The sequence below is a fragment of the Hyaloscypha bicolor genome, assembly GCF_002865645.1.
Source record: "Hyaloscypha bicolor E unplaced genomic scaffold K444scaffold_125, whole genome shotgun sequence".
Classification (NCBI taxonomy): domain Eukaryota; kingdom Fungi; phylum Ascomycota; class Leotiomycetes; order Helotiales; family Hyaloscyphaceae; genus Hyaloscypha; species Hyaloscypha bicolor.
The window spans coordinates 9,131-34,192 of record NW_020194627.1 but is presented as its reverse complement, the minus strand read 5'-3'; the positions used below and the strand labels follow the sequence as shown (position 1 = coordinate 34,192).

The following is a 25,062-nucleotide window of genomic DNA, read 5'->3' as shown; positions in this document are numbered from 1 at the left end:
ATTGTGGACTCTAGGTGACACTTGTTTGTTGCTGTCGAATTCTGCGCATGTGAAAGCGTCGAATCAAGCTCTTTTATTTCCATATTGGCAACGTTTTAGTACCTCTAGCTGATCATGCTCTTGTAGGCACTGCTAAGAAAACTCCGGATGAGGATACGCTACAAGAATTATCCGGACTTGAACAGCTCACAATCTCTGGTGACGATTACAACACTGTATCTCATGCTGGACTCAAATCATATCAATCTGCAAGCGAAACATCCCAGACTGTGAAACCCAATCATCCTCGAAACAACATAGGTGAAGTTGGCGCTGTTGCAGCAAGTGACAAGCCCGTGGACGTCGCTCCTCGTAATCCCCGTGGGATGTCGTCCGGCCTCACACCACCACCAACAATTCGCACATATAAAGCGACGACTCCCGGTACTCCCCGTGGGATTTCGCCCGGCCTCACATCACCAATCCGCAACGATGAGGCTACAAATTATTTGAATAGTGACTTTAGGCCAGCTGGAGGGCCTAATTTGGGGAAGAATAGTTTGCAAAATTCCAACGAATCTTCCCTGCTCGAGAAGGATGAAGTCTACCACGGTCATCCGGAGGGCACGGTACAAGATAATATAGGGCAAGAACATACAACAGGCCGCAGACCAAAAGCCACGGAACGAGACGAGAGAAGAGATTCAAATTTACGAGAAATTCATAGATGGACGGATATTGTGCAGGGCGCTGGCGCAGAGCCTCGTGATCCAACAGCCAAGGTCCCTTTAGTCATTGTTCCTCCTCCAGAAAATGAACCACTCAGAAAACCCAAAGGCATCCTTCGTCCTCCCCGTGAGAAGTTCCCTGAACCGCCAGAACCAATCCGAGAAGGCGTTGCTCCCCTCAAGGACGCCAAGAACGACGGTATTCCTCCCGACGCTCGGTGGACGAAGATCAGTCGAAAGCTAGTAAACCCCGAAGCATTAGAACTTGGCAAGGAGCGCTTTGAAGCTAGAGAAGACTTCGTTATCGTCTGGAGAGTTCTATCCAGAGAGGAAGTTCAAGCCTATGCAGAAGCCACTCAGCAAATCAGAGGTTTGTCTTGCCCCTTAATCGAACGTACCAAGTGCTAATTATCCCAGCTGCCCATGACGAGGAAGAAGCCCTGGAACGCCGTCGCCGTCGTCGCGAGAAACACGAGCGCGAGAAACGCGAACGCAACGGCAAAGTCGAACGCAGCTCGAGTGCTACGAATCGGAAAGGCTTCATGCCCAACACACCTGGTGCTGGCGACGAGCCTCCAGCACCGAGAGGAAGCTACGTCACGCAACGTGACAAGCCCAGCGCTGCCCCTGGCGTAAGCGATGGAGGCTACATATCCGGCGAGCCTGGTCCAGCTCGTTTCGTTTTCAGATTCAGTGACTCGGAGTCCGTATTCCGCGAGTTATTCCGCCGGGATGGAGATATTTTCAAAGATTTTCCCGGTGTTGGTGCAGGCCCGGATCCCGTGAGAAAGCCCCGAGAAAAGGCAACTCCAACTCCGGAGAGGTTAAGTACGCCTTATGCAAACCATGGAGGGGAGAAGCTCAATCCCTTCCAAAACTACGATGGCTACGATAGTAGACGCTAGGAAAGCCCCTATCAAGAAGCCTGCCGAAAATGTTGCAACCCGTCCTCATCATCCCATACTACCACGAAAGCTGGACTCTAATCTCAATCCTGGCTAAGCTCGTTTCTTAAAGATAGAATGAGATCATTATGAAGCTATATGTGTAATGGAATGAGCAGGGGAGGGAGAATTTCGAGCAGTACAGCAAAAACGGCCAAGGGGATTGTAAGCGCATAAGGGGCGGCAAGGAGAGGATTTGAGTTGGTCTGTGGCCTCGACCAACTGGAACCCCGCGTAGAAGGGACGTTTGAACGAATGCTACAGAGCTTCGCCCATGGGCGGGCTAACCAGAAATAGGAGAGATACTGATTTGTGGAGGTGCTTCCTTATTGCAAAAGTGAGATGGATGAAGATTCTCGGGTTGAAGTCCGACATGCTTATGCACCAATCAGACGCGGATTGCGACAAAGTGAGCAAACCCCAACCTCCAAATAATCACGTGTGAGATTTACGCTTGTTCTCTATGTGGAAGCAAAAGCATCATGGCTATTCACCCTGAAGTTGCCCCAGTACTCCCAGAATAGCCTATGAGAATGGAGAGCACTCTTCCCCTTCTCTCGATTTTTGCTATTTTTAGGCTGTCTTATAAAAAATATAAACTCCCGAAACATGTCTTATGAGAAATTAGTTAAGATAGTAGTTATATCACTAGTTGTCCACTAATTGGGCTACTAGTGAAGAGGGGCACGTGGGGACACTAAAATATATATTGAGAACTCGAGTACTCAGGATACTATAATCGTGAGAAGGAGAGAAGAAGAGAGGGGAGAGAGCTATATATGTGGGTAGTGGACAGCCGAGAGCACTTGACCCAGCCACGTGACCGTCCCCTGATTCCCCACTATACTAGTTAGACCACTGTTTAAGGGAATTTAATAGAATTCGACTTATATTTCGTGTCTTGTAATTATTAAGTATATTAGTTATATATTAGTATTAATTAATTAAGACTCTAAAAGCTACTTAAATAAGCTTAAATTCTTAAGAAATTTAAAATAAATACTTTTTAAAAATATATATAAGGTATTTATTAGTAAGTTATAAAACTATAGTATTAAATTCAGTATAAAACTAATCTCTATTTCTTTTATAAGGTTCAGGGAAGCCTTCTCTAAATAGAAGCTTCTAATAATATATATATATATATCTAGTAATTTATAAGCCTAAAGCCTATAATATAAATAATAATATAATTATAATATTAAAGGGCTATTAATCTCCCTAATTAATCTCCCTCATTAATACCTATAATATTCGAGGTTTATTATATATCTTTTAGTTATATGCGATCCTATATATATTATAATATACTTTATACTTTTTTTATAATATAAATTAAAACTAATATAAATAGTTATAAAGAAAATACTTCTTTACTTTTTTTTAAAAAAATCTTCTTTTTATATTTATATTACATTAAATATTTCTTGAATTAGTTTTATTATTTAATTAACTATTTAAATTTCTTTATAAAATTTCATTTATTAATTATATAATAAAAACTCGATATAATAAGTCTCGATTTAGTAATATTTTTAATAATATAATATAGTTATAAAGCCTTATTATTTTTTGGCCCTAGGCTTATAATTATTATTATAAGAATTTATAATTCGGAGATTATTCTTTTAATATAATATTATTTAAATTATTAAACTTAATAAATTAATTTCACTTTTTTATAAGGCCTTTTATTTCTCAAATTCCGGTAACTCGAAGTTATAAATTATTAATCTTATTATTTTATAAGCCCTTATTAGCTTAAAAAGCATTAAAAAGCTATTACTAAAGGGTTTCTTAATATATTATTTTTAACTTTTGTTATTTTTATATAAGTATATATAATTCTTAATATAATAATACTATAATATATTATTAGAAAAGAATACTAAAATTAATATTATTATATCGAGTTTCTGCTATATACTTATTTTAAAATACTAAGTACTTATTTTATAATCTTTAAATACTAAAATCAAATATATTTCTTATATATTTAATTACTAGTATTTAAATACTTATTTTATTTATATTTATAAGCTTCTTTAAAGAGTCGCGACTTAATTATAATTAAATTATTATATAATATTATAATATCTTTTTTATAATAAAGGCATAATAAAGGTATAATAAAGTAATTAATAAATTAATTACTTTAGCCTCTTAATAAAAATAAATATTTAGCTATAATACTTTATAATTATAGGCACTACTTACTAATTATTAGGAAAGAACAAGTGGGGGATTAGTGAGGCTAAAAATAGAGGCTAAATAAGTTAGTGGCTATAATGCTGAAACCTCCGTAATTATAATAGTTATGTATCTTACGAAACACCACTAATTTGTACGGATACTAACGTTGAATAACGAGTATTGAGTGCCAGTATTGGATATTGATAATTACTAGTATTCAAAAGACATGCGTTCCTGCGAAACAGGCCCTGAAACATACGACAAATCATACCCATCTCCGTGGATCACGTCAACTCGTGATGCCGGATGAGTCCTCCGTCCACGAGTCAGTCTTCTCTCCGATTCTTGGGTTGCCTTGGGTTGTTTGGATCTGGCAGCTATCGTGCCCTTTCCTCTGGGCCTTTGCTTGGGCTTTATGCTGATCCGTGGCTTGATCGTGTTGTTGACGAAGCGTCGCGATACACCTAATGCAAGTGCATCAATCAGGCCCAAGTTCATGCGGTCAATGTACTCGTCTCGAGGCGGACCATCCCTCGTATACGACGTGCTCAAATACACCAAGGCTTTCGCAAACTCGCCCTGTTTCCTAGGCCCGTCCAATATTGTCCTGGATCTTCTTTCGACTGGTACCGAACTCGATCTCCGATGGTTGTCGCCCCATCTGTGCTGTTCTTCGGCGTTTCTGCAAAGTGTATCGAGGCTCCCATCATTTACAATCTGCTCGACGTCTCGGCCCACAAAAGCTACCGGTGCGCACACTAGCTCTACATGAAGCTCTTCTTTCTCGTATGCCCCCGTATGAACACCTTCACTGCGGTCCAATCTGGCCTCATCTTTGTCGCTGAGGAGATAACAGATTCCTTCGACAGAACTTTGACTATCTGCAACAACGTTGGCATAACCCCGCTCGTTGATCTGCCATCGATAACTGTGAAGTGTCGCGGAACCGATCAAGCGGCTCTCTGGACAGCGTTTCGCCATCTGCTTCATTTGGAGATTACTACCATATGCAAAATACATCGTCTGGCCATTTCCCGATGGCTTGGAAAACATCGTGTTTTCTTGCTGTAGTGAGGTTTGCGAAATGTTAGTATTTTCGAAAGACGACACGGTTGCGAGCTTTATCAAAAGTTGCCAAACTCCCATTGTCATTGCGCCCTGTAGTGTGAGTCTTGCGTGGAGCAGCTGGAGCCTAGAATGGGTGGACGTTTGGCTTGCCACGCAGTGTTTGCAGGGTGCCTTTGCACACAGCCTCGGGGAGGTGACGGAGCTAACAACTAGCTGCATGCTGCGCCCGAATTTCTGCACATGAGCTGCAGTTGCACACGAAGACCAGTGGTCTCATGTGAAACAACCAACGCCCAGCTTTTGAGGTCTTGATGAGAATTTCAACGGAGTTTCGATTTTGTGATTTGGTCCGTACTCTATTCGCCTATTCACAGCTGTTGCAGCTCGTCCGGGATATGTGATTTGTTCGTTTGCGGACAACCAAGTCGACCCGTCCAGCTCATGGACGGTGTCTTGAAATGAGAGTCCTTCCAAGCTTCTGCCGTCCTGCAACACGAATGAAGGGTTGGCCTTGCTTGGGCGCAAGTTCATGAGGCGATCAAGTACTGTTAGCGTTGGTCTCACGTCCTCATTTGCCTGATATCTAATGGCTGGGACGGCAATCACAATCTTCTCCTCGACCTTGTGAGTATAGGGAGAGGTTCAGGCCCACCATCTTCAAATACATTTTCTTTCTATATTTGCACTTCTAGAGGTGGTTTTGCATCATGTCTACCCCCCTGAGGCGGCTTAGTTTCGGGGTCGAGATCGAGGTTGTTGGCGAGCCCTGGAAAGTAAGGGAGGGTTGGAGGCCCCAGCAGTATTACGACAGACTTCAAAAAGCCTTGGAGAACCGAGGTCTTGCAGCATCAGTTGACCGACCCGATCACTATGATAAATGGTTCATCACAACTGATGCATCCCTTCACGCTGTGGAGCCACAAGGTAAGTAGAGCATTCCATGAGTTCTCAAAGTGGAAGCTCTTTGAAAATGGTACTAACAACCTTCCCAGTGAGCTTGGAAGCCGTCTCGCCAAAAATGACGCTAAATGGAGACTACGCAGATCAAATCAAATTGTTCTGGGAGTCTTTGAGGATTGTGTTCAAAGTTCAGATGAACCCATCAGCCGGGACCCACATTCACATCGGATCTCTGGGTGCGAACTTCAGTCTCGATGATGCCAAACGAATCGCTTTTGCGGCGTGTATCTATGAGCCATATGTCTTTTCTCTCCTACCTACAGCACGGCGAGATAATCCATATTGTGTACGCAACTCAAAACGACCGGGCAGAATGAGGGAATTGTTCGAACAGCGCACCCCTGCCGCCTTGCGGCTGATCTCAAACGACATCAAGGCATGCGCAGACTTTAGTCAGTTGGTCGTATATATGCAAGGAAGTGGACAAGACGTGAAGAGTAGAAGAACGCTTTGGAATTTCCAGAATTTGGCACGAGGACCAACCGCTGGGTATCCACCAACCTATACGGTTGAGTTTCGGGGCGGCCGGCATATGCGAGGGCATTTGAGGACGCTGGCTTGGCTTTCTTTTGCCGTCACGTTCATTGCCATGGCACTGCAAGAAGTAAGGCAGCACATGAAATCAAAAGCAGTGCATAGCTAACAAGTGGTGCAGAATCTTGTAAACTCTCCAGGGCCATATTGTGTCTCTCACAATGGAAAGGCTGCAGAAGTAGCCCGGTTCTGGACGAAATTGAGGAGCAGTGCAAAGCTTCTGAAAATTGATGAACATCTGCCAAGTAGCTTCAAGATGATGAGTGAGAAGGAGCCCTGGGCGTGAAGGTCGGCCCAAAGTCCGCGGTCGAATGCGGTGCTGTTTGCCGCTGATTTGAAAGGTTTCAGGCGGAGCGTGGTGTGGGTGTGGCCAAGTGAACGAATCAAGACTAGTATACGGAGTACTGGACATCGACTATCATGTTCGTGCATTTGTGACCACACCGTGAGGGATATCAAGAGGTGGTCAACCTGAATGGTCGCCTCATGGGGCGCAACGCCCGGGATACTTGCCCAAACGGCGGGCTAATGCAAGCCCAGCTGTCCGTGACGGCGTAATTTGCGAATACGCCCTGTTAAGCTCTCAAGTTTCGAACTTGCAGAATACCGAACAACGCCTTCTGCACCACAATCACTCAGTGATCCGGATATGGCCATACATGATTTAGAACCAGATGCCAGGTGCTGATGACTCAAAAGATACAGCCTGACGCCATGCGGAGCCTCGAGGCTGAATATACATCGCTGGCAATTTTTCTCATGGTCCGCCCAGGTGCCAGGCAGGGTATGGAAGGTGAATGAACACGGATTTTCATCGAATGGAAGTATACAATTCAAGCCACCTCGCCTCATTCTCTCTTGCTCTGGGACATAGACAGATGCCACACCACCAAAGTCTGCGATGCAAGGCTTTGAGGCGTCAGGCAGTTTGTGTACCATGACGAAGCAAGGAATCGCGTCCCGCGCCACCTGAGGATTTGTGCGCCGGGATCACTTTAGAGTATTGACTACTGTGACCCTTAAAGTCGATTATATGACCCAGCCGTTCCTTCCCGATTAGGACGTGTCAAAACCCGTGGAACATTTCCGAGATGGTCAATACCGCTGGACGTTGCGATCCTCCTCTTAGTTTTGGAATCGAGATTGAAGCGGTAGTTCAGCCAAGAAAATATCGCTCACATGACGTTCAGCATTACGAGGCGCTTGCTCGGAGGCTCGCCGGATGTTACGATATCAGAGCCGATTGGAATAGAGGAAACAGGAGAAAGGGCACCAACTACAACGTTTGGTACATTACAAGAGATGGATCTCTAAAAGCAGAGGATCACGAGGGTACGACTGTCTATATCTCATTCCAGCGAGGTTAACTGCTTCTCTTGTCAAGAGCCAGACGGCTAATACACCCGTTACAGTTGCGCTTGAGGCTGTGTCGCGTAAATTCGAAGTATCATCGTGCTGGGAGGTGGAAATTGACGCATTCTGGACAGCGATGGAGGATCTTTTCTGGCTTAGCTCTGACCTAACGGACTCGAACCTGTCGTGTGGAAGTCATATACATGTTGCTCCCTCGACCCGGAGCTTCACGTTGGGGGAGCTCAAGCAAATCGCCCTTGCCACGATCATTCATGAGGATCATATTCTCACTATTCTTCCTGAATTTCGAAGGAACAACAAATACTGTATTCCAAACAGCTCTGTGAAGGACACCCAGCTATGGAATGACTTCGGCTGGCTGAAGAACGAGGAAGGATTGATTGAGTGCCGCAGGCGAATCCGTAGCTTCAGATCGACGGCGGAGTTGGTAAAGTATATGCAGGGCGAGGAGCGAAAAGTTCTTTGGAATTTTAATAACACACTCCATAATGGTTCGGGAACCGTAGAGTTTCGAGGCGGGAGATTTTTGTCGGATGCGGAATCAACTAAGAGCTGGGCCACTTTCGCCTTCCTGTTTATTGATCGGGCTCTTCGGTCTGTAAGTGCTCTTCCTCCGAATCACCATTCGCACATGGAACTGATTAGATTTGAGAATTATCTATACGTGGACTATGGGTTGGCATGGGTGCCGCATTGGCGAGACGAAACGGAGTTTCGTGCAGAGAGGGATGACCTGTGGGATGATCTGATATCTATGGCTAATAATCAGCATATGTCATGCAATTTGCCTGCTACTGTGCACCGTATGAGCGAAGAAGAGTCTGACGAAGAAGACTCTAGTGAAGAAGCTGAAGGATCGGGCGAATACGAGGACTCCGACGAAGACTCTGACGAAGAATACGACGATTTCGAAGATTCCGAAGATGAGGAAGAGGAAGATCAGTACTACGTATATTGAACGGATTCATTGTTTCATTAAAGAGCATCGTTATAATATCAATACAAGAAAATGGTCTATATGAGGTTGGATGGTCCTGGAGCAGGGAGGGGGATGAAGGACCGAAAATCTGGAGCGCTAGTACTTTTCGGGATCGGCAATGCCGATTCTCTGTATAGATACAAAAACAGTGTGCCCCTGCCAATCCCTGCAACATCCCTGTTTTGCTCGCATAGCATTCCTAAAACATGGGTGTACGCCCAAAGGGGAAGTGACAGGAGGCTAACTCTGATTAGAATATATAAGCACCCTCTCTGGGTAAACCCTAGAACGGGTGCTTATACAATTGAGAATTAGATTCTCTTCTAGCCCCCTTCCCCTGCACTTCGCAAGCTAATTTTTATAATTTTATCATAAAGTAAGGCTTTCTTTTTCGGCTATTCTTTAGCCTCCGGTATACGTATAAAAGGTGGACAAGATGCACGTTCCTCTATCCCTTACTTGTAATCGCTTAGGAAGTACATCCTCAAGAATATATGTACGCTTCCTGTACTTAAGATATACGTATATATACGCTCCTGTAAGGAGCCGAAGGCGCCGAACGCCGTGCCCCTAGCTTATTAAGGTCCTAATATTAGTAGAGAAATAAGCTTTAGAACTCCCAGAACTAGTGCTCTGTCTAGTTGAAGGGCAAGTGATATACTTGTCGTAACATAGAATACTGTTTAAGCCATATGCTTTCTTTTTTATAACATGTTTTGTGAGTCTTGTATAACCTGTATAGCAAACTTTACCCCTCTATCCTCATTTCGAAACACTGCTAAAGTAACGTCCTAGAATAAGCCGTTAGTCATTCGCTTGACTCTGAAGAGACTAAAGAATTAGGACTTACTCTATAATAAATGCCTCGATTGCATGATATTGGGGCTTATTGTGCGTCGATTAAGACTAGCACGAAGTCTCGACTCGTTGTATCACTGAATGGACTGTCAATTTTTGTACAATATCAGCAGTGATCAATCTAGCCATTATGGCCAAATATGAATGGCAATTATGAGCTCGTCAAGGAGAACCCTGATCTCATTCTCGTATTTTTCATGTCACTCGTCGCATAAATTATTCTCGCCATCTCCTCTCTGATCTCCTGTTGCTTCCAGCTCCTCCCAAACCTCCTTGCCAAGTCGCCCGACAATCAGATATCCCTGTTGAAGGACATTTTAAGTTCAGATGAGGATGGCGTATCTTATCTCTTCTTTTGTGAATTTATCCACGGCAATTTACTGCTTCTTAACGGGCGTTGTCATGGGATTTGAAGATCTCTCAGTGACTCTCGGGTAAGAGGAACGATTTCTTCGCAGGTTGGAGAATTGTAGGATGTGTGGGTTTGAGGGTACTCAGAGTAGATACTTTTGTGAGCTCTCAAAGGCTTTCAGCGGGTTGATCTTGTCTCTTTCATATGTGCAGCAAAAGACACTGGATCCCGATTCCCGAAGGGGAAGAATCTAGCCTAATTGCAATTCAAAGATTGATTTTCAAATAGAATTCTATCTTCTTCGTAAATGACAGAGAATGCCCATATGTCCCTTTGTCTGCTCCTCGAGCCAGCTGCCAGCCGGGTTAGCACTTCCATTCCACTCTCGGGGTTTCTACCTTACTCCCACGCTACTCCTCCCCCGAACAAAAGTCCTTCGTCCTGCAATCGCACGTATAAACCAAATTTTCTCCTTGGAGAAGGCAAGAAGTGCCATTGTCAACCCATGCCGCCTCGAACCCACAAGCTCGTGGAACAAAAGTAAATCCAAAGTTCAGCAGCTCGTATCAAGCACTCAAAAAGTACTAAAGACACGGCACGTAATCAACCACGGGGACTATCAACCACTGGACCCTCTCCTTCGTATACTTCTCACCTAGTAAAACTGTAAACGAAGAAAGTCCGGTAACACGGACAACGCAGGGTCTCACGAATGCAAGTTCTGGCTCTGCCGCACCAGACTCAAACACGACAAAACCCCCGAACCTGTGCTTAAAATAGAACAAAATAGGGTGTCAACATATGACAGCAATTCGATAAGCTCAAAATACTGTGGAAATATTCGTGCAGTGCACAATACATGCGAGCGGAGGCCTCCAAAATCCTGCCTGTGATACAGAGAGATAAAGTGCTTGGCCACTTGCTGATTGTATGAAAGCTAGATACAGTAATCTCACTTGCTCAAGAATCTTTGGCTCATGGCTTTCGAGATAAACACCTCGTTGAGCGTGCCCGGATTTGAAAATTAGGGGCCAGGCCCACCGTCCGTGAGTGCCAGGGGGGGTGAATGACGTATTCTGAACCCGCCTTCGAATCTCCTGTTTCGGGTGTTTTCTTATCATCGAGTTTGCTCCGAAATTGCGTGGGGCGCCATTGATGCATCATGACTGAAAAGGGGAAAGGGGCAACCTTATTTGGATAATATCCCGATTCGGTAGCGCTAGCGGGTCCCAGGGACTCGTAAGGTTAAGGTTACTACTGTAAACTTTCTCGCTAAAATCCAAATCAGCCGCAAAGCTACAATTTTCCACACGAAGAACATCCCACCGGCGAGGCTCTCAGCTCATCAACTCACACGAGCCACGAGTGCAATTCTTATCACCCAGAGTCTGCCATCGACCAGAAGTCGGAGCTGATGTTCTATTTTGAAGTTTCATCCGAATCCATGCTCACCGATATCGATACGAACAGGTGCCGATACGAAAAGGTCTGCGTGGCAGACCCACACGTCAATGCGCCTGCGGAGCCCAAGGACGTTGACAAGAATTCTTCGACACATGAAACGAACCCTGATCTTGTCAAGCCGTCAGGTTCGTCTGTTGTTCTGCCGTTCCGCGCAAGTGGAGGCGCAAGCTAATACGGATCCGTGGGTGGAGGCGCAATCATGGCTGTCTATTCTTGGACATGAAGATGATAGGTCGACCTTCACATCCGTTGAACACCAAGTCAGGGCTGATGTAGACCAGGAGTCATTTCGCCGCATGACTTCATCCAGATTGCACCTGGTCACTTCAAAGGAGATACCAAAAGTCCCGACGAAGGCCTCCCTGCCGCAGCGCACATCGGTACCGTTCCGGGACCACCTTCCAACCCCCCCCAGGGACAAAGCTTATCAATATCCTGGAATGCGACAAAAGCAATGGTTCCTGGCCTTCCTGCGGACTGTCCCGCACCTAGGGTCTACATGCATTGGGGCGCGTACCATGCGACCCGTTAGAAGTCAAGTTACTCGTCACTATTGTCAGCTCCGAAGAGCGCGCTAGTGGCGGCAAGTGTAGTGATTGCACTTGTTGAGAGCTCTCTTCTGCGGTCTTGTTGGCTAAAGACCATTAGTTATGGTCCACCCCTGGAGATCTGAACAAGCTTGTGAACGTGGCCAAGTCCGGCAGGACGATCTGCATCTCTCGAGATGGGCTTCGTCCGCAGTAGGCAGTCTGGGCCGGATTGTCCGATAGGTGTGGCTCTAAGCCCCGATTGATATCTCTCAATCTTATATATCAGGCGGAGTAAGGAACTGTCTGGGTATTCCATCGATAGTCCTTCAACGCTCCCCAGAGCTCTTTCGTCAACCAGCAACACTACATTCGTTCCACTTCACTGTCTTTCGTTTTCATCTTTCGTTCATAACCTTTTCTTTGGCAATGGCTTCTTTCTCATCAAGGTCGAGGCAGAGTTCGCCATACGGCCATTTCCAACCGTTGTCACCATTGCCTAGTCGACCAAGCTCCCCCCTTTCCAGCCCACCTCTGACCTCCCATGGGCCCTCGCACTCGGCATCTTCTTCAACACCTTTTCTTAATCATAATCAAGACTCAACGACGCAGCTGCCTCGATACCCCCTGCCAACCTTTCGCCGCAGCCCTTCATCGACATCTCTCACATCCGAATACGATGAGTGCGACGGCTCAACAGCTTGCCCGACGCCCAACCCGGAAAGTCTCCTCGGTGATGGTAACCAGCTCTACAACATAAACTTGGCAGCAGCATCCAAGAGTGCGTGCTCGTTCAAGACATACATCAACCCCGATACCTTCACCATCGAAACTTTACACGAACACGACGATGCTGACCTGCTCGTGCCTTGGAAACGGAAAATTTATCGCCTTTCGCCACTTTTCACGTTCCTGGCTGTCGCCGCTTACTTTTTGTATTATGGATATCGAATTCATTGCACAGTGTATGCTCAGCGAGCATATCATAAGACATATATAATGGCATGGCTGTTCATTGCTGCGGAGGGCTGTGTTGCGTGTAAGTCTTCTCAGCCGGAGGGTCTTTCGTGTCTAATATGATCCAGGTCCTGCACTGCTACACCAAATGTACCAAATGCTTTCCATCCGCGGTCGCCGCCGCCCTAAGCTTCGTCTAGTTGGCAAGAACGTTCCCACTGTTGACGTTTTTATTACATGTTGCAAAGAGGATGTTGACATTGTCTTGGATACAACTCGTGCTGCATGTGCCGTCGACTACCCTCAAGACCGCTTTCGAGTCGTTGTGCTTGATGACGGAAAAGATGCTGAGCTAGAAAAGGCAATCGAAGATTTGAGCCAGGAATACCCCAACCTTTACTACCATGCTCGTATCAAGATCAAGGGCGTCCCACACCACTTCAAGGCAGGGAACTTGACTGGCGGAACCGACTTTGTGACCAGGGTAGATGGTGGTGAGGGGGAGTTCATCGCTGCATTGGATGCAGACATGATTCCGGAACCAGACTGGCTGAGAGCAATCATCGCTCACATGGTCAGCGATTCAGAGATGGCGCTGGTCTGTCCTCCGCAGGTAAGTCTTCCTTCACGTGATCGCCATTTCATTGCTAATGATACCTTAGCTATTCTACAACATCCCTGAGAACGACCCTCTCGTTCAATCTCTCGACACTTTCGTCCACGTCATGGAGCCCACAAAAGACGCCAACGGGGTAGCCTGGTGCACCGGCTCCGGCTATGCCATCCGCCGCCAAGCCCTCGAGTCCATCGGCGGCTGGCCCGTCGGTTCCCTCGCCGAAGATACCTTCACATCCTCCCTCCTTCTCGGCTCAGGCTGGAAAACAGCCTTCTGCCACGAAGCACTACAATACGGCACCGTGCCTGACACCCTCACTGGACACCTCAAGCAACGCACCCGCTGGACGCTCGGCACTTTACAAACCGCTCTAAAACTCAAATTCTGTCTCTACGGAGATTTGGTAAAAGGAATGAGTTTCTTTGCACGACTATCAGCATTCGTCTTCGCAATCGACGCATTCTTCAAGATATTCCTCCTTATCGCTCTCCTCACCATTCCCATCGTGCTCATCTCGGGCGGCCAACTCGTCGCCTATAGCTCAAACAACCAACTACGCTGGCAGATCCGCCTCTGCTTCGCATCTCTTGTGCTGACGAGATTAAATGAATGGATCACTTACCTGCCCTCCGGTTACAGACTGGCGCAGAGAGATACAGGCGCACAGATGTGGATGGCCCCTTTCCATGCCATGACGATCATCCGCAGCTTCATCCTGCCTACCTGGCTCGGCGGCAAGGCAATGGCGTTCTCGTCTTCCGGGAGCGTGAAATCGGAACTCAATGAACGGGATCCGAAAACCCGCGCACCCCTATTCCGGCGGCTCAAAGTTATCCTTTGGGATTGCGACGTGTACCTCCACCTCCTTTACGTCCTTTTCGTACTCGCTGCCGTTATTTATTCCACAGTTATGGGATTCAAGGAGAATACGACTGTGCATAAACTGTACATTTACCTCCTGACACACGCGTTCTGGCCGCCGATGCTGTGGCTCCTTTGTATCACGGCATGCTGTGAACCGATCAAATATGCAATTTGGCCACCCACTATGCCGGACAGAGAAGAGTTGCTTGAGAGGGACCCGAAGACGGGTATTGCAAGGCCGAAGGAGGCGTTGAAGAAACAAAGGTACTCGAAGAAGACGTTCTGGCATGAGATGCAGTATTCGGGCGTTACGATCTTTACGAGTGTTATCTTTTTTGGGGCGTTCTTTGTTTAGAGGTTTAGACTTGAGTAAGCTGCTCCCGGGAGACTTTATTTCGTTTAGATTTAGATGGATTAGAATTGGTGTTGAGGTTGAGTTATTGATTGGAGTTGTGAAGTAGTGGCTCATTGAAGGATCCCATGCCCTAATGTTAATTTATGAATATACTGTTAGATGTATTGTGTCTTGAGTTGTCTCCTGCTATTACATATCACATAATTCACAAGGTTTATCAATATCAAAGTATTACCTTGGGAAGAAAGCTCTCCACCCCCTATTGCTGTAATTATGTATCCTGGAAGTGAGGCCCATGTTGGCTAAAGTTAGTGACCGTCTTAAGATACAATTTGCCCCCATTTTTCAGAAGAACGAAACTTCGGAAGTGTCAGGCTGTCAGTAGCTCACATGACAACACACAACACCCATGTGTATTCAGGCTCCTTATCGTGATGTCGGCGATGCTTATGTTGACGATGTCTGAGGGGGCGGTGATGGCGATGTCTGTCGTCACCATGATGCCTGTCATCCCCACGATGTCTGTTATCAATGTTATCCTCGTGATCCGAAACGGGTAGTCCAAAATCCGGCCGTACAGGTAGCGGGCCAGCGCCTAGCCATTCATGCCGAAGGAAGCTCATCTCTTCCCCCTCAAGTTGGGAATTGTCTGCCCAGAAAGCCCCCATCGAGCTAGCTGCTCTTCCGTTGGCTGCCCATTCGTCCCACCGTTCTGCATTTCATTCATAACTGACGACCCGATATCACACCAAACAGGCCACTCCACCAACCTATCGAGGGAGGCGTACATCTTTACCATCGCGTCACACCAAAGTTTTCCGTGTCCAGTAACTCCATGTCCGCTCTCAGGGAAAAAGACTCTTTTCTCACAGCACTTCTTTCTGCAGGCATAGAAATGGAGGAAGGCATGCAACATCTCATGGAGCAGAGTGCAGACGATCCGTTGCTCGCCCCCTTGGGGTTGCAAGTACCCTGATCTGCCAAGTAGATACGCCAAGTTGATCTCAATATCGCTCTTATCTTTAGAAAAATCGCCATGAATATTCTCCTCGTTGTCGGAATACAGTGTTATTCCTCCCTTTAGGACTGAGTGTGCTTTATCGAAGAAGAATATCTCATCCAGCACAGGAAACCATTCTTTGACGAGCTTCTGCGCCTCGGCCTCGTTCTCGCACAGGCGGACAGGGATCTTAACTCTGATCTGAGCCGCAGTAGAGAGCTGAGAGGCGTCTCCTTTTTCGGCATTTTGTTGGAGGAGGTAACTAATCTCTTTAGAATTGTAGCGGTTGGGCTTAGTATTGGGAAGCTCGCGTAAGAACTTTGGATGATCCGAGACACCGGAATCGTGAACTTTCAAGTATAATAGGTGGTCGGGAAGACGTTTCTTGGTGTCATATTTCTTATCCTTAGAAGCTGACTTCTTATCAAGGCTCTTCTTATCCTTAGACTTTTGTGGTGATGTTTTCCCTTCCCCATCGTGATGAGTCTTACCGTTAGAAAATGTCCGGCTTCCTTTGGGTTGTCAGATAATGAGGAAAGATTAAGGTGTGGGATATTTTATCAATGATTACGTATTGCTCTGTTAAATTAGTTCCTTTCTGCTTTAACGAAAGACGCCAATAAACAATAAACAATGCGACTGTTTTCTTTATTTCCATATTTAATCTCGCTTGTTCCCCCTTTGTTCTTAAGCGAGACCTTTTTACCTCAGGTGCTGAATATGAAGGTGGCTGGTACAGCACACTAAAACATGAGGGGTCTACGAGCCATTACAAAGCCGATTGTGTTTATGAGGGTTAGGCGGTGTTCAACGCAATCAATTCCCATCGTATGTTATCAGTTCAGTATTAGATTCAGTTCTACATGTCTGCTGTTACATTTCAAGATTTTAACAATGCACGTCAATTTCAGGTTCCGTTATAGTAAGAGAATATCCTATTGTCTACTGCCAGAATTGCCGCACGTGGATCCCAAGAGTCTAGTAACTGCTATTAATACCTAAAGAATGGGTCGTCGAATTTTCGCAAACCATGAAGGAACTGCGGAAGTGCATGCAGCTTACATGACAGAACAGAGTACCCACTGTTGGTCCTGATCTTGGCTATCATCACTGCTATTATTACTGTCGTATTCACTGTCCTCGTAGTGGTGGTGGTGGTGTCGGTGGTCATGGCGAGAATCGGGCCACTCTTTCCTCACGAAGCCCGTTTCCTCATCCCCAAACATTGCGTTGGCCGTCGTTTCTCCCTGTAATTCCCATCGCACAAACTGCTCTCTGGTGGGCTGCCACTCTAAACGCTCATTCTGCATCTCCATCATGACTGCTACATCTATGCCAGTATCCACAGACCAGCCGACCAACTCCCCAAGTTTGGTCTCGATCTTGATCATAGCATCGCACCAAGCAGGTCCATGTCCACCCCCACAGAACAACCTATCAATATCCGTGAAGAACTTTCTCCAACAGCATATCTTTCTGCAAGTGTAGATGCCAAGAAATGCGTGCACCATCTCGTGGATTAGAGTGGAGATGAGTTGGTGCGAACGTCGCCCCTCTCCGTCGCCGTGCGCAACGTTATTGATCTCGATCCTGCGTTTGTTCGGATCAAATTTTCCATAGAAGCGTTTATAGTCTTTGTTGTACACGGTGAGTCCGCCCTTTAGGTGTGTGCGGATTTTGCCAAAGAAGAATACTTCATCAAGTACGCGGAACCACTTTTTCATTAGGTGGCAAACTTCACTGGTCGAATGGCAGCTAGGGACGGACTTTTCGAAAAGACGCTGGGCTTTTGCAGGGAGCCGCGAGAATGATACTTTGATGGCATTCTGCTGGAGGATGTTGCTGAGTTCTCGGGGATGGAAGCGGTGCTTTTTTGGATTGGGGAGCTTATCCAAGAACTGTGCGTGAGAGGACTTGTGGTGCTTCTTCCTCTGGTGGGAGGACTTGTGACGATGCCCTTTCCTTCCTGAGGGCGTTTGATGGCTTATATCTCCATTTTCAGACTTTCCCTCATCACCGGACTCTTCCTCATCACCGGACTCTTCCTCATCACCGGACTCTTCCTCATCACCGGACTCTTCCTCATCACCGGACTCTTCCTCATCACCGGACTCTTCCTCATCACCGGACTCTTCCTCATCACCGGACTCTTCCTCATCACCGGACTCTCTCTCGTCATCGGATCTTTCCTCATCGACGCCAGACCATTCCGATCGTATGAAGCCAACGTCTCTACCCAGCTTTTCATTGAACACTGTTGTTTTTGAGAGACCCCATCGAACCAGCTGGTCTTTTCTTGGTTGCCAGCTGCTCTCTTCCATCTCCAACATCACGGAGCTCGCAATGTTGAAGTCTGCTTCCCAGCCAACCAGCTGTTCGAATTTAGTCTTTACCTTGACCATAGCGTTGCACCAGACTGATCCATGCCCTTTGACTTCCTTGGCGTTATCTTGACAGCACTTCTTCCCACATGAGAAGGTCCCGAGGAATGCATGCACCATCTCGTGGAGCAGGGTAGCAAGAAACTGGCGCTCGCAGCGCCGGTGGCCAAGCTCATGCCCGACGTTGACCTCGATCCACGATTTGGCGCTGTCGTATACGCTCTTATTCGTTTCGGGGGTCGGGTCGTTATAGACATGAATCCCGTTCATCAAATGTGGACCAACTGTGCTGAAGAAAAAGATCTCATCCAGGATTGGGAACCATTCCTTGACGAGCTTCTGGGCGTCAGACTTGGCGTCGCATATCCTAACTGGCATTTTCAATCTATGTTGTGCGGTGGCCGAGAGTTGGGAGATATGGCGCTTGCTGGCATTCTGAAACAACAAGTAGCTGAGCTCTTTGGGGCGGTACCGGTGTGGCTTAGTTTCGGGCAGTTCATCGAGGAACTGTGGATGGTTGGTGTTGCCAGGATCATGGCCATCCAGGTATGAGAGATGAAGAGCACGAGTCCTCTTGCGGCGAGAATCGTTGACATCGATTTTCTTTTTGTCGTGAGCTTTCTTATCGTCAGACTTCTTGTCATGATGATTTTTCTTCCGGTCGTGGGCTCTCTTGTCTTCGGACTTCTTGTCATGGTGTCCTCCTTTCGGCATTTTGATGACGTCTGGGGTGTTAGCCAGCAAAAGCTCCCACGTATTTGGTATGTTGAGCAATGCAGAAGGATCGGAAGGTTGATAATTTATTGTTATATACTGTTCTATCTGCTATGTTCCTCGCCCTTTTAAATCCACAAAGGAACAATATCATTGTTTCCTAAGTTTCCTTCCCTGCTGTTCGCTTTGTTTTCCCCCTTTGTCCCTGAATTAAGAACCGAAGTACTCGGACTCCACTGCCAACGCATAGGTAGCTGGACTCTTCTTCCCATTCTTGCCTACCGCCCTCAATCCAAATACCGCGTTGTCCTTACTGATCGGAAGGCGAGTCGTGTTTTGAGTCCCAACATTTACCATATGTGTCCACTGTAATTAAGTCAGCATCCTCTCTCCCAAGATCTCCAGTAAACTCACCTGTTGACTAGACATCGGCCGCCACACAATCTCATAATAATCCAGCAACGGATCAACTGGATTCGTATTCCAATAAAGCTTGATAATATTATCAAGATAATCAGCGGGAGTCGTCAGGCTGCTCGCCAGGAACCCAATATTCACATCATACGTGAAATTCGACGGGGTAGCAGGCGCATTCGCAATACTCCAAAGACTGAGTAGATTCACTCTCCCCACTCTCGCGGTGTAGTCGAAGTCTACATATTCAATCTCATCGCCGTAAATAACACCATCCTGAGTCCTCGGATCCTGATGCTGATGATAGAAATCCTCCTGCGGTTCCGTGAATCTGATGCCTGGAAATCCAGCTTTGGGGAAGGATTCGTGGTCGCCTCCGCGGTGGAAACGGTCGGGCTTGTAGATGAGTGCTACATCCATATCAGTCACAAATGCGGCACCTGCGTTGAGTTCTTGGACGTAACGTCCTAGATGGCGAGCTGGAGTGTCATCTTGATAGCCCGTTGCGATGATTTCTGTGATGATGCGGGCTGGGAGAGTCAAATAGTCTGTTCCGGCGCCGAAAATTCGGACGGTGTGCTGGTTCTGAGGGTCGAAGGGGGCGTTCGAACCACTTCCTACAATATCGTCGTTGAAGTTTCCTTGCACGTTGACTGAGGCATTTTTCACTTCTCGATATCAGACCAGACTCGGGAGCAGGTGGGAAGGAATTAGTACTCACGCGTTTGAGCGAGAAAGTTACTGCCATACAATCCTTGCTCTTCACCTGAAACAGCTGCAATGATGATACTGGCAGCAGGCGGGTTCTTTGCAACAATGGGAGCAAGAATGCGAACAAGTTCTAAAGCAATAGACACTGCAGAAGCATTATCATCAGCCCCTGGGGCGTCGTCCATGTTGTTGCTATTATTCAACCTCCTCGAGTCGTAATGCCCGGTATAAACATAAGTCCTATTCGGGTCTACAGCACCTTTGATCTCAACCTGCACATTACACACGTCCGCCCCAATTGGCATCCCAGAACTCGGTTGAGCTGCCTGAAAATAACACGGCATGGAAACATTCATGGCTCCATTCGACGGTTTCGCCAGCCCGGTCATCTCACTTAATAGCCATTTTCGTGCTGCTCCGATGCCCCGAGTAGGACTCGTGGTGTCTGAAGCTGTATGCCGTGTGCCAAAATTAACAAGTGTTTGTATTGCTGATTGGATTCGTTTCGAGTCTATTTGTTTCAATAGTTCGAGAGTTTCATGGTCTGTTGTTTGCGGGACGAGTGGTACTCCTACGCTGGACAGTGGCCATGTTGCCGAACCCCAATTTGCGAAACCATTGCTTCCGAAGGTCGGTGAGTGGTCTGATAAAGCAAATACCCCTGGTCGAAAAATGAGTATTGCCGTGCAAAGGAGGCCGGCAAAATCTAGAAGCGATCGCATTGTCGCATGGGTCGCCGTTTCCGACTCCAAAGGGAATTCTCAGGATTATTGTAATTCGTTTAAAGATGGAACTCTCGTCGAGAGGTTCTCCACATTCGACGTCGTTATTCGAGATTTTGGGATTTTGGGAAGGTGTTTTCTCCCGCATCATGTCAGTGGTTTGCCTAGGAGGGAAGGTGGTACTTTAAGTAGGGGGCAGATAAGCGATACAAGATAGGGACGGGGGTTCAAGAGCCTAATTGGCCTACGATCATCGCTGATTTCAAATATACAACGCGTTTCAGGCTACCTTACAGCTCAAAGGTGGGGTAAATGCTTCCCCGCGGCCGACGCGGGGTCAGCCTACAGGGAGGGGGAGGATAATTAATTTGGAAGGTGGCTTATGTATTTCATCAATCTATTTGATTCTGTTCATTTGTTGCTGGAAATATTCTACTGGAAATTCTGTCTTCTCTTAAGACTCAAGGATTGCCTCCCCCCTTTGGCTCTTCTAACCATTCTATGCATGTCTTTGAGTTTAAAAAGTGCCTGTGACTTAGGATTTTCATCCCATGTTCTCCATAGCGGGCGGGAAAGCCACCACTTTGTCAACTGCTCATCAGCTGGCTCGAAGCCATTTATTGCTTAGGTGGTGCTCTGATTCTCTTAAATCGGTGCGTGTCGACACTAATGTGGATGCTGCGGCTGGCATGGTCGTAAACTGCATGTGTGCCTGTTTCTTGTATGTCGCCCAATAATACGGATCAGCCTCGGAAAGCCTCAACGGATTTGGTTTGATTCCCAAGGGAAGAAAAGAAGAATGCTTTATCCAGAATAGGAAATGCAGTGATAGGAAATGCAATGGTGAGGATGGTCTGAGTCTCCAACTCGACCTCATCGCCAACGTCATCCTTCAAGTTAAACAGAAAATCCTTCTCCATTTGGTTAATTACCTTGTGATGGAAATTTCCGTGTTATATCCTATGACCTTTGAAGGGTTTTGGACACCGCAAGTATCCGGTGCTCGTTTCCTACCTTCTTCAAGCAAACCCGCTATGGCATGGTACGGGACGGGATGGAGGGGTGGCACGGAATGGGGAGTACGATACAAGTCTACGGGAACGGGATTGTAGCCCTAAAGGGGCAATTGTTTCCTTGTACTCAAGGGTACTCCCAGGTTGCTTTCCATGGAGCAGGTATCCGAAGGGTGAGAATACGGGAAACCTAGATAGACATAGGCCAAGTTCAGTGTCGAGAAAGTAACAGAGGAGAAATGACCCAAACGTGCCACATTAAACTTCTTCCGAGTAAAATATCCTATTCAGACCGTGTTTATTGCCGAAAACAATCCCACTGTTATGAACCGTTCAAAACTTTGAGAAAGGAAACAAAGGATGCGAATGCTTTGCTAACGTCAAGTCTTTAAAGCTATACCTACTAAAAATTCGTTCGAAAGACAGGAACAGACTTAAAAGTCCAAACCCCGGGTCAAACAATCATTCACTACAAAACTGATCCTCCGTGCAATTCTACTCCATCATTGTTCTGTAAAAAACCGTGCTGTCCTACTTCCGGTAGGAACAATGCCGTGTATCAATACTGTTGACAACTTCGCGTCTCCGAAGTCTCCAGTTTCCGAGCTACTGCGATTGGCCAACCCCCCCTTTCCGGGAATATGTAAAACGACCCCCCACCCCCGATTGTCGATAGGGGTGTCGATTGGGGGCCGGGGTGTTTAAAGACCTTAAGTTGAGATTTTTAATATACGTATAAGCTAGTATGTTATAAGGCTTATAATATAATCATGTGCTTCTTAACTTATAATAAAATAATTTCTTGAAACAGAATTTTAATTTAAACGAATTTATATGTTAATTATTTAAGTTCTAGTTTTTAGGCCCTATAAAGTCCTTTAAATTAGGGGCTTATAAGGCTCTCACTTCTAGTTTTAGAGACTTATTCGCTAAATTTTTAGACTTTCTTAAGCTTACTTTTAAGTTATAAAATATTTGCTTTTTGAATTCTTTAATTTAAAAAACCATTACTAATTTATATATTTTTAAAATATATATATAATTGAATAACCCTTTAGTAGCGCTATAAGAAAATCAAAGAAGTATTAAATTAAAGAGAAAGCTGGACTTTTGGTGTGCCTGTCAGAGCGCCTTTACTTTGGGTTAGTGGCCCCCAATTGACACCCCAATCGACACCCGGGGTGGTGTCGTTTTACATATTCCCCCCTTTCCGATGGCCAAGAGAATGCCATGTCAGCTCTCCACACACCAAAACTTCTTGCTCCCCACCTCCTGTATATCTGGGGTTCGAGTGGATCACAAATACGCCCCAAGCACGGTACCCCATGCTGGGCAACTGTGACAACTCTTAACTGGGTCAGGAACCCAAGGCTGCGGAGCCGACATGCACCCAGACCATGCAGTCTACAAGCCACCGTCTCGGCAAACATCCACTGCTTGTTCTCGGAACGGAGATGTAGAGTACGTGAGGAGGACCGGCGGTGTTAAGCCCCGACTGCTGCCGCTTCCGAGTCTCACAGGATCATCGCAAGAACCCATATAGTCCAGGAAATTCTTTGACGGGATGTTTCAACTTGCTCACTTGTATCATTTTCTCCGAGTAAAGTGAAATTGTCAACAGAGGTCTCCTTCATTCCTTCAATCTTGTCTCTCGCAATGTCCCCCAATCCCTTTCCGATTTATCACCAAGTATGGCGAAAGACGGAGAAGTCGAATTTCTCGAGTCCCAGAGGATACCCGGCTGCAAGCCTTCAGCAGATTCCAACAGATGCCGCCGAATCAGAGCCTGCCCATTGGGCGATGGGCCATCCGATAACTTTGCAGATAACGCCCAACTCGCACGCCTCCCGTCAATCGGGCCGTTTAGCATTGACACAATTCTACGCGGCGTCCCTGCCTTGCTGCCTCGAAGATCGCCTACTGATCAGGTCCACTTAGTACTCGTTATCCAATCCGCAAATACAAACATTATTTAAGACCCGAGCCCGTACCCCACGGATCAAGTCACTTCCCTAGTAGCAGGCTTCTCCTTTCAATTAACTTATCGATAAAATCTCCCCATTTAGCGTCAGATCGATACGTGTCTCGAGCAATCGTAATGGCGGCTATCCCGGTTTCACTGCCGATAGCTCGATCCGGTTCCCTCTCGAAGATGGCGCGTTCCACGTCCGCATGAAGATTCCATTTTCCATCATATGGCACTTCGACCCCAGCATTAGCCAGTGCCGGCCTCGCAAGCCTTGGGTTGCCAAACTATTTGGACAGTGCGATAGCCTTTCATTCAAGACCGTCAAGCTTGCTATTCGTCATCTCTTCCAGATCTCGCAACAACCAAGTGGCTTGCTCTTCGGAAGAGAAGAACCTGTTCGCTTTTCCGTTGCGAGTTGTGACGTGGATAATTGGGAGCATCTTGGTAGCTCGAATTTTCTCTTGACATTTTCCGTCGGGGCTGAGGACAATGGTAACACCAGGGTTTTGGTTTTCGAGGCCAACGAGAAGTTGGTCCAAGGCAGTATCCACTTCTCCGGGGAGGAATTTGGTGAAAAAGAAAAGGCGGCTTGGACGGCAGGATGGACGAACTTGGTGAAGCCGTGCGGAAGGTCAGACTCGTTCTTGACTCCCCTTGAGCGCGAGATGCGGGACGAGAACCTGGTACAGTACAACATGGACACTACATGGCTAAGGTGTCTGGCAGTCTCGACGAGAACGAGTCGCCCGGAAGCTTATTTCGCGAGCCATAAATTGTGGTAATATTAGTCTCAACTATTAAAAAGTCCGTCAGCACAATTATATTATATATTCTCTATATACCACTTCTCTTCCGCTTCCCTCTCTCGTGCCCTTTCCCCACTTTAACTAATCCTGTTTTTCTTGGTCTTTAAGTTCGTTCTTAATTCCAAGTAATTTCTCGCGCCTCTAGAGGATAGGGCTTCGAGTCAGATCAATTGGGTCGAATGGCAACCTCCCACTCTTCCCGGGAAAAGAAGGTCAAATTGGAAGGCTACGCAATACAAATCTACAAAGTTCAGGAAACGAATCGGTCTTTCGGGAACGTGACAACTTTCAAAGTTTCATCCATCTCATTGCTCAGTTCGTACATCCAGTGTGGGCTCCGATAAGCTCGATAAGCGATGATTAGATAATCGCGCTAATTTGTTAATAATCGATAATTATTAATAATTGGCGATAATTATTATTCTAGGCAGTGAGGGGCCCGGCAGAATCTGCCCCTCCTGCTCTCTATTCTAATTAATTAATTAATTAATTAATCTTTATACTAGTTCTTTAAAGAATATAACTAATTTGAGATATATTAAAAAAGTAATAATTTGAGTTATTGCTTTATTAATCTAAT

The 25,062-nt window shown here is 46.3% G+C and overlaps 9 protein-coding genes across 9 annotated transcripts; 5 read left to right on the top strand and 4 right to left on the bottom strand.

The window, feature by feature from the left end:
- Positions 1 to 3,857: 3,857 nt before the first annotated feature.
- On the bottom strand, positions 3,858 to 4,986 carry K444DRAFT_617123 (uncharacterized protein). Its single transcript, XM_024881052.1, has one exon. The coding sequence runs from the start codon at positions 4,895 to 4,897 to the stop codon at positions 4,055 to 4,057; it is 843 nt and encodes a 280-aa protein (XP_024732294.1). The 5' UTR covers positions 4,898 to 4,986; the 3' UTR covers positions 3,858 to 4,054.
- Positions 4,987 to 5,619: 633 nt separating this feature from the next.
- Positions 5,620 to 6,692, top strand: K444DRAFT_633536 (uncharacterized protein; the record flags this gene model as incomplete). The annotated part of the gene is made up of 3 exons (XM_024883625.1): positions 5,620 to 5,836; positions 5,905 to 6,476; positions 6,528 to 6,692. The coding sequence occupies 3 exons, from the start codon at positions 5,620 to 5,622 to the stop codon at positions 6,690 to 6,692; spliced, it is 954 nt and encodes a 317-aa protein (XP_024732293.1).
- A 120-nt stretch (positions 6,693 to 6,812) lies between these two features.
- Positions 6,813 to 7,620, bottom strand: K444DRAFT_87630 (uncharacterized protein). The gene has a single exon (XM_024888769.1). It carries the CDS (start codon positions 7,343 to 7,345, stop codon positions 6,932 to 6,934), a length of 414 nt encoding a protein of 137 aa, XP_024732292.1. The 5' UTR covers positions 7,346 to 7,620; the 3' UTR covers positions 6,813 to 6,931.
- Positions 7,096 to 8,869, top strand: K444DRAFT_87620 (uncharacterized protein). Its single transcript, XM_024888768.1, has 3 exons — positions 7,096 to 7,738; positions 7,819 to 8,378; positions 8,433 to 8,869. The coding sequence occupies exons 1-3, from the start codon at positions 7,498 to 7,500 to the stop codon at positions 8,736 to 8,738; spliced, it is 1,107 nt and encodes a 368-aa protein (XP_024732291.1). The 5' UTR covers positions 7,096 to 7,497; the 3' UTR covers positions 8,739 to 8,869.
- A 2,401-nt stretch (positions 8,870 to 11,270) lies between these two features.
- Positions 11,271 to 12,200, top strand: K444DRAFT_87607 (uncharacterized protein). Its single transcript, XM_024888767.1, has one exon. It carries the CDS (start codon positions 11,481 to 11,483, stop codon positions 12,009 to 12,011), a length of 531 nt encoding a protein of 176 aa, XP_024732290.1. The 5' UTR covers positions 11,271 to 11,480; the 3' UTR covers positions 12,012 to 12,200.
- Positions 12,201 to 12,389: 189 nt separating this feature from the next.
- Positions 12,390 to 14,879, top strand: K444DRAFT_596260 (glycosyltransferase family 2 protein; the record flags this gene model as incomplete). The annotated part of the gene is made up of 3 exons (XM_024878423.1): positions 12,390 to 12,999; positions 13,046 to 13,530; positions 13,580 to 14,879. 3 exons carry the CDS (start codon positions 12,390 to 12,392, stop codon positions 14,750 to 14,752), a joined length of 2,268 nt encoding a protein of 755 aa, XP_024732289.1. The 3' UTR covers positions 14,753 to 14,879.
- Positions 14,880 to 15,371: 492 nt separating this feature from the next.
- Positions 15,372 to 18,847, bottom strand: K444DRAFT_633533 (uncharacterized protein; the record flags this gene model as incomplete). The annotated part of the gene is made up of 2 exons (XM_024883624.1): positions 15,372 to 16,260; positions 16,815 to 18,847. The coding sequence occupies 2 exons, from the start codon at positions 18,845 to 18,847 to the stop codon at positions 15,372 to 15,374; spliced, it is 2,922 nt and encodes a 973-aa protein (XP_024732288.1).
- Positions 18,848 to 18,918: 71 nt separating this feature from the next.
- Positions 18,919 to 20,736, bottom strand: K444DRAFT_666652 (Zn-dependent exopeptidase). Its single transcript, XM_024887200.1, has 3 exons — positions 19,983 to 20,736; positions 19,262 to 19,929; positions 18,919 to 19,213 (listed from the first exon to the last, which is right to left on the bottom strand). Exons 1-3 carry the CDS (start codon positions 20,692 to 20,694, stop codon positions 19,058 to 19,060), a joined length of 1,536 nt encoding a protein of 511 aa, XP_024732287.1. The 5' UTR covers positions 20,695 to 20,736; the 3' UTR covers positions 18,919 to 19,057.
- Positions 20,737 to 23,363: 2,627 nt separating this feature from the next.
- On the top strand, positions 23,364 to 24,458 carry K444DRAFT_633531 (uncharacterized protein; the record flags this gene model as incomplete). The annotated part of the gene is made up of 2 exons (XM_024883623.1): positions 23,364 to 23,635; positions 23,774 to 24,458. 2 exons carry the CDS (start codon positions 23,364 to 23,366, stop codon positions 24,456 to 24,458), a joined length of 957 nt encoding a protein of 318 aa, XP_024732286.1.
- Positions 24,459 to 25,062: the final 604 nt, after the last annotated feature.